General features: G+C 36.8%; 2 protein-coding genes across 3 annotated transcripts in view; both read left to right on the top strand.

Annotated features, from left to right (window-relative positions):
• Positions 1-4,158, top strand: part of LOC109834461 (dual-specificity RNA methyltransferase RlmN) — a 13,870-nt gene extending 9,712 nt beyond the window's left edge. For both annotated transcript variants that reach the window (XM_020402482.1, XM_020402481.1), the window contains 3 exons: positions 303-472; positions 568-667; positions 3,551-4,158. In XM_020402482.1, the coding sequence (XP_020258071.1) occupies positions 303-472; positions 568-667; positions 3,551-3,784 (504 nt within the window). In that variant the 3' untranslated portion in view covers positions 3,785-4,158. The remainder of the gene's footprint in view (positions 1-302; positions 473-567; positions 668-3,550) is intronic.
• LOC109835420 lies at positions 5,245-7,225 on the top strand. The gene is made up of 4 exons (XM_020403394.1): positions 5,245-5,608; positions 5,654-5,673; positions 5,867-6,525; positions 6,961-7,225. Exons 1-4 carry the CDS (start codon positions 5,245-5,247, stop codon positions 7,223-7,225), a joined length of 1,308 nt encoding a protein of 435 aa, XP_020258983.1.

Here is a 7,974-nt window from a genome sequence, read left to right as displayed (position 1 = left end):
CGATTGTCAATTCTTTTTTGTTCGTTGGGACACTTAGGATCAAAAAGGGGGAAAAAACTGTCTTTTGTGCATGGTCGCTGAATTATTCAATAAGCTGAAGTTGACAGACCTCAAAAGTTCTATAAAAGAATTAGGATATACAAGTAGGCATGTTATCTTAACTGACTGATGAGAGTAACTGTCTTCCTCTTCTGTAATGGTGTATGAGTGGTAGTCGTGGAGCGATGTTTTCAATATTCTAGCAACGCATCAACCATTGCCTCGGGAACTTACACAATTTTATGACTTTGTAATTTTTATAGGTTGGGATCATTCATGCCATCAATAAGATCCATAACGACCTTCCAAATGTGAATTTAGCTATATCATTGCACGCACCAGATCAAGAAATCCGTTGTCAAATAATGCCTGCAGCACGAGCTTTTCCTCTTGTAAAACTCATGGATGCATTGAAACTCTATCAGAACGACAGGTGAGAGCGAGAAAGACATCTAAACTGATTCTCAAATGTTTTTTTTCCTGTGAAATTTAAAGATGAAGAATCTTATAATATATGCTTAAATTCAGTCAGCAGAAAATTTTTGTTGAGTACATCATGCTTGATGGGGTGAATGATCAGGAGGAGCATGCACACCAGCTCGGCAAGCTACTAGAGACGTTCAAAGTGGTGGGTTTAGTAATTGATTTCTGCTTAATTCAATTACAATAACTAACTCTTTTCATAATAAATAATTTAAGTCAGCTTCTTCCTCTAAGAATGTATTCTTCTACAAATTAGATGGCATTTTCTGTTATTCCCCTTATGTGAAATTGCTTTTGGAAGCAATATAAAGGGATGTACTGCCAAGAAACAAAGACACGGGAAGATTAAGTGGAGTCTTTACCAAACAAGAGAACTATTAACTGCCCATTCGTTAGTGCTAAACATCTTAACTTCGTTTCTGCTTTTGGATTGCATTGGGAGTCAAAAATATAAGGCTTGGTGATGCAGGATGATCATGAGCTGTTGATCAGGAATTTTATAGATTTATTGGTATCTTTGAATTTTATAGATTTACCGGTATCTTTGTTATTTTAGTAATATTGGGGGTAATCTCCAATTTTAGGTAAATATCTTCTTAGGCTTAGATTTCGGATTGTTAGGATCTTTGAGATTTACTTTGTTAGGGATTTTATCTTTGCTTCCTTTTTATTAGGATTTGGTTAGAGTTTAATTTACTTTCCATATTTAGTTTTTCTCTATAAATAAAATTATAATCCTCCATGAGGAAATAAATTATGATTAATGAAAAAAATTTCTTGAGATGTAAAGTCTTTGTTAGCATGTGAAGTGTTAAAATTATGACATGTAAGTGTCCGGGTGTGAGGCCCTTCTTTTATCTTAGCCCTCCAATTACAATATCTTTCAACCAAAATTCACTCCTCAAAACATTTTAGCCATTTATCCTCTCAACAAAAGATCACTGTCATTCAAAAATATCAAAAGAAAACCTAAAACTCCAAAAGACGGAGCATTACTGTTCACGAAGAACAGTACTGTTAATGGGTGAACAGGGACCCCTGTGCATTATTCAACTGGGTGGACAGTGACCCTGTGCTTTATTCAACTCGGTAACTTTCTTGTTGTTCGTGATGGATTACAACGCTATTCTGCCAAGCCGTTGCCAATTTCTTGCCTCCAGATCGAATTCCTTGCGTTGCTCCCCATTGCTTGGTAGTTGGTACACATCAGGAGATTGTTAGGTAATAGCAAATCAGCACATCTTTTGTGTGGAAAGATCCTGATAATCTCTTATTGTTAAATTACTGAAACATGCTGCCTAGGCTAATCTTTGCAGATGTTACTCATGGAGCAACTCTGTTGTTAAGGTGCCAAACTGTCATTGTTCAATTTTAATCATTTGATAGATGAATGTTTAACTTCTCGTTGTGATAATAGGAAACCAAGGCATCTTTTGTATGCAAAGGTCCTGTTCATTTCTTATTTCTTAAATTGCTGAATCATGCTGGGTTGACTAATCATGGTATATATTACCATTGGAAAAACTCTTTGTTATTGGCACCTCTCAATGTCCGTTCTTAATTACTGAGTAAACTTTTTATGAGTTGTCAGCAATCTCCTAGGTGCGTTATGCAGTAGAATTCATTTTTACTTCGGTGCATTTTACATAGGTGATAAAATCCACTTTATGGTCGCGCAATTATTTATTTCTTTTTTATTGCCCCCTGTTGTTCTATTCATGAGATGAGCTGTTAGTCTAGTTTTACCTATATCTGCTTCGTGAATTCAACTGATGGAGTGATGGTTTTATGCTTCTTACATATGCTGTGTTGTATAACACAGTGGTCATTGTGTAACAGAGACTAAATTGTGACATACATATCCATACTTGTCTATTATATGAATCTGCTTTAACACTATCATTTAGATATAAAGTTTAGTGTTCCATTCATGAGATGAGCTGTCAATTTGATTTTACCTATACCAGCTTTGTGAAGTTAGGTGATGATTTTCGATGCTTTTTACCTATCTGCCTTTTATAACGCAGTGATCATTGTGTACCAAAGACTGACACTGAACTGTGACATACATATCGTCTATTGTCTGATTTAATACTATCATTTAAACATAAAGTTTAGTCTTCTCTAGCCTTGTAGTTTAGAATAAGGAATAATATAGTGATTATGCTTACCTACCACATGACTTTTGGTCTTCTGAGAAGATTTAGGCTTAATTGCCTAAAACAGCCACAGAAATCGTCATGTCTCTATCTTGTACCCTCCTAGCGAAGCTTAGTCTAACCATAGATTGGTATTTTGTATGTGAGCTTCTGGACACATGGGACCAGGTTGAACTGGTTGATGGCAATATGTTCAATTTCAGCATCTTTTGAAGTCAACCATTTGATTTCCTTTATTCTCAATTTTAGTATATTTGAAGTTAAATTTTCTTTTTTTCTCTTAGTCTTATCCTCTATCTGCAAAAGTAGCAGTAGCAACACATGATCAAACACACAGCCAGTTATTTGAGAGAGGATCAGTATTTGGAAAGAATGTAAGATCATTGTCAACTTTATGTTGCATATAATCTGCCCAGATGTAGTATTGAATATGCAACATAAGATTTAGTATTTGTGACTCATTCGAACTTTTACATTTAAATATCGACTTAGTTTAAAATGTCAACCTAAATTGTGATTTTTGAGTCCAAAATCAAGGCTTATTTTACGAGACTTGCTTCTTTATGTGTGCCTCTTAGCAGGGTCTCTGAGTGTTGCTTCATGTCACTGTGGGGATTGAATTATCATTCAAGTTTTTTTAATTACAATTTTCTTCTAGTTTACTAGCATTCTTCAAATGCAAATTTGTGTGTCAACACATCATGGAAAATAAACATATGTCATTTGTTCACAGTGTACGTTTTTATGTTTGTAATATCTGACCTGATGTCCTCTTCTTTTCTTTTTCTTTTTTTTTTCTTTTTCCTTTTTTTTTGATAGAACCCTTATATATGCTGATACCTTTATGTGATATTTCTTGGTGGAGACAGGTTGTGAACTTGATACCCTTCAATCCCATTGCTTCAAGTTCTTTCCAAACTAGCACAAAACAGAACGTGACCAAATTTCAGAAAGTCCTTAGGGGTCTTTATAATATCCGAACTACAGTTCGTAAGCAGATGGGCGACGATATAAGTGGTGCTTGTGGTCAGTTGGTAGTTTCTCTCTCACAACAGAGATCCGTGGGTGGTGCAAGTCTTCTGACTGATATTGAAGACCTTTGAATTTGATTTTAGTAGACCAGCAAATACACTTGCTTTTGTAAGTAGTCACGGAGCTCTAGTTTGTCGCCCAGTATTATGAATATATGCAATTTGCAGCATCTCAGATAGGCATTATTTGCTATTCTTAGCATGCGACGTTCCACATGCTATCTTACTAGTTCTTTTGCTAGGCTGGAGGTGGAAATTTTGGAGTGTGCAAGATAAATGAAGAAAATTCTGTGTATGTTAATGATTGTGTTAGTCAGAGTTGTAATATTTGTTCATATATTTGAAACAAAGTTATAGTTTCAGAAGTTAGATCATTAATGTTCATGTGATACAGAATCTGTCAGAAGACTCACTTGTTCGTTTTTTACTTTTTTTGGTTTCTTGAAGGATGCTTCAAAGTTTACGGCCTGCATATCTTGCAAATTACAGGAATTCTTTCTACAGAAAGTGTCATTTTACCAAATTTTTGCAAATTACAAGACTTGTTTATGGAAACTGTGTTCGTTTACCAACATGTTGATCTTGGAGTACGTATGACCATTGTGCATCGTTTACGTTGTACTCCTTGGGAGCTGAGTAGTAATAACTATGCATAAGAGGTATAATACTCCTGTACTCTTACAAAAAAAGTGAGACTGTTTTTAATAAATTGCGAAAGAAAATTATGAGTCGGAATGGATCTCACTTTTTAGTGTCTAGGAGTACAAAAATAGTGAACTCTTATAGTATAGGAAAATTTCCTTAGTAGTAAAAATAGTGAACTCTTATAGTATAGGAAAATTTCCTTAGTAGTTAAAACGACAGGAAAAAGAAAGCGAAGAAGATTGGTCCTTAGTTGTTAAAAAGACAGGATAGGAAAAAGAAAGCAAAGAAGATTGGTCCTTAGTAAGTTAGTAGTTAAAAAAGACTGGGAAAAAAATAAGGGGAAGAAGATTGGCTTTTAAGTTTCTAATCTAATTTCTAAGGGCCCGTTTGGTTGCTGAAGAGGGTTTGGGAAAGCCTGTCAAAACTGACAAAAACTGTCAGTTTTGCAAAAACGCTATTTTTAGGGCGTTTTTGCAAGAAAGCCTGCCAAAACTGACAGTTTTTGTCAGTTTTGGCAGGCTTCTTCCAGGTTTTCTACCCATTTCAACTCCTCTTTTCAGCAACCAAACGGGCCCTAAGGATTTGCCTGCAAGCGGAAATCTTCTTAAAGTGCAATATTCCACGTGGACTTTGTGTGTGACATAATCTATATCTAGATACTAATATATAAAAAAGAGAAAAATGCTTCCAGCCCCCAAAACACAACAAAACGTGCTTCCCCCCCCAAGACTTTTTCAACGGGTGCTTTGCCCCCAAAATCGCCCGCGATTTTCTTCCAGCCCCCAAAACGAATCCCTAGGCGTAACTCCGTTTAAACCCCTCACAAAATGCCCAAAATACCCTTCGCAGCCTGCCTCTTCGATTCTTCAACCACTCCCTGTAATAAAATGGCGGATGGATCTCTTCTATGCGTGGTAACGAAGGCAAAAAGCAACAAAGGTGGTGACGGTGTATGCGTCGTTATCAAAGAGAATACAGAAATAATCAGCTTGAAATATCAAGTGGCGGAAAGGCTTAAAATACCAATACAATCTCTTTCACTGAAGTTCATATGCGAAAGGGAAAAGAAATTCAGTATTTCAATTGACAATGACGATGAATTAAATTTGATGTTCGAGTATTGTCGGCGTAATGGATTTACAGACGGCGAATTTGTATGCTACCTCCGCTGGGGAATCCTAAACTTCGCAGAACACGCAGACTACGCCGGAAACTGCGTAGTACACTCCAGATTTCCTTTTGAGTTCACTGGTAGGTTTTGCCATTAGTTGTTAACCTTATGCATTGGTTGCTTAGGTAATGAGTTGGTTGTCAAGGTTATGTTAATGACTGGTTGTTAAGGTTATTTGTTGGTTGTTACGTATACTAGTTGGTTGCTAAGATAAGGTGTTTGATGTTAAGTATATGCGTTTGTTGTTAAGATCAGGAGTCTTTCCTTAAGTATAAGGGTTAGTTGTTAAGGATATGTGTTGGCTATTACGTTTATGAGTTCTTTGTTAATGTTATCAGTTCGTTGCTAAGGCTATGTATTTTTATTACTACTTCAGGACAATACCGACAGAAAATTCGCGGTGCACAGATACCACGTTCACCCAATCCTGTAATGATGAGCGTATTCCTAATGACAACCCCACCGGCGACTCGATCATGCTGTTGGAAGACATGCTTAATCACCAAACAAAGAGCCCAACTGAGTGGCACACCTCCATACGTGAAGTTGGTCAGAAATTTAATAGTGCTGCTGAAGTTAGATTAGCACTTCAATACTATTCAATTGCTAAATGGTTCGAGTATGATTTTTACCACAATGAACAAAGACGCATAAGAGTCTATTGCCGATTCAAGCACACACATGGTTGCCCTTGGATGTTATTTGCTTCCCCGCTTAGATATTCGTCTATCTTGTCCATAAAGAATTTCGAGTCTACCCACACCTGCGGTCAACATGGAGCAAATGCTGGCAACTCAAGGGCATCAAGGAAGTTCATTGCTAGCCAAATACAAGCTATTTTGAAGGTTAGGCCAGATCTTCGTGCAGTCGATATCAAGAACGACATGCTCTCTAATTTTGGCATCAAGATTAACTACAGTAAAGCGTGGTGGAGCAAGGAGACAGCTCAACAGGACCTGTTCGGTGACGATGATGAGGCTTACGATTCACTGAGATGGTCCTTATCTTTTTTATTCTTCTGAAATCACTCTTACGTTTTGATTGCTAACTATACGTAGTAGTAGTTAAAGTTGTTGGTTCGACTTTAAGTATACGGGTTGGTTGTGAAGTTTGAAGATCAGTTGTTATGGTTATAAATCTGTTGCTAAATCTACTGCTTATGTTTTCGTTGCTAACTATACGTATTAGCTATTAAAGTTATTGGTTCGTCGTTAAGTATACGTGTTGGTTGTGAAGTTTGAAGATCAGTTGTTATGATTATGAATCCTTTGCTAAATCTACTGCTTACGTTTTGATTGCTAACTATACGTATTAGTTGTTAAAGTTATTGGTTCGTCGTTAAGTATACGTGTTGGTCGTGAAGTTTGAAGATCATTTGTTATGGTTATGAATTATTTGCTAAATGTACTGCTTTGTTGTTATATTCATGCAGGTATGAATCCATGGTGCATGCAACTAATCCAGGGAGTCGTGTTGTTATTGATGCTGATGACGGGAGGTTCAGGCGATTGTTCATTAGTTATAATGCCTGTATTGAAGAGTTCATTGCTGGGTGTAGGCCTCTATTGTTCTTGAATGGAATATTTATTAAAGATCGTTACAGAGGTATACTACTTAGTGCTACTGGGTATGACGGCAACCAGGGAATATTTCTCCTTTCTTATTGTGTATGTGACCAAGAGAATGAGGTTAACTAGAAATGGTTCTTACAAGGATTATGGACGGTACCTGGAGTGTCTGATTCAAAAAATAAACAAATGAGCTTAGGTACTTCTTTGTCAAAAAAACATAGCATCAGTTACATAACCCTAACAACTAACCCAGATACTTAACAATCAATCTCTAACCTTGGCAATAAATCCCTAACCCTAACATTAGATCCGTAAAGTTAACAATAAATTCCTAACCTTAACAAACAATCCATATACTTATCAATCAATCTTTAAACATAACACACAAACGTAATTGCAAGCCACATCTAACCTGTACAAGTTTGCGGCTTCATCAATGAGCCGGACACCAATCCTGTAGGGCTCTTATCCCTATATACAGAGAGGGTTCTGGATCATGCTTCGCTTAGTTCCTCTCTCAGTCTTCTATTTTGAGCAGACAGCTTAGCCACATTCACGGAAAGAGCACTTATCTTTACACGGTCTGCAGCAATCATACCCTTGAATTTATTCTCGTTCTCGCGACGTAATGCTTGGTTCATTGTCGCGATGCTCTCCCAGTAGATAACTTGCTGAGGCCATTCCATTTGCTCAACTACCTCATTTGGCTGCTCGACGTCTTCATCAATATCCTGTGGCATCACATATGCAATGGACAGATAGAGTATTATTAAAATGATTAATTAATTAAAAAACAAATGAAATCTACGATTGCTAAATTCTTACAACTGCATCAATTGGGATGTCGTCATCTTCTGCTCTCCTCTTCTTCTTGT

Source organism: Asparagus officinalis, chromosome 3 (genome assembly GCF_001876935.1).
Source record: "Asparagus officinalis chromosome 3, Aspof.V1, whole genome shotgun sequence".
NCBI classification, from domain to species: Eukaryota; Viridiplantae; Streptophyta; class Magnoliopsida; order Asparagales; family Asparagaceae; genus Asparagus; species Asparagus officinalis.
Note: the sequence above shows the minus strand (reverse complement) of the source record. Positions and strands in the feature narration are given on the sequence as shown.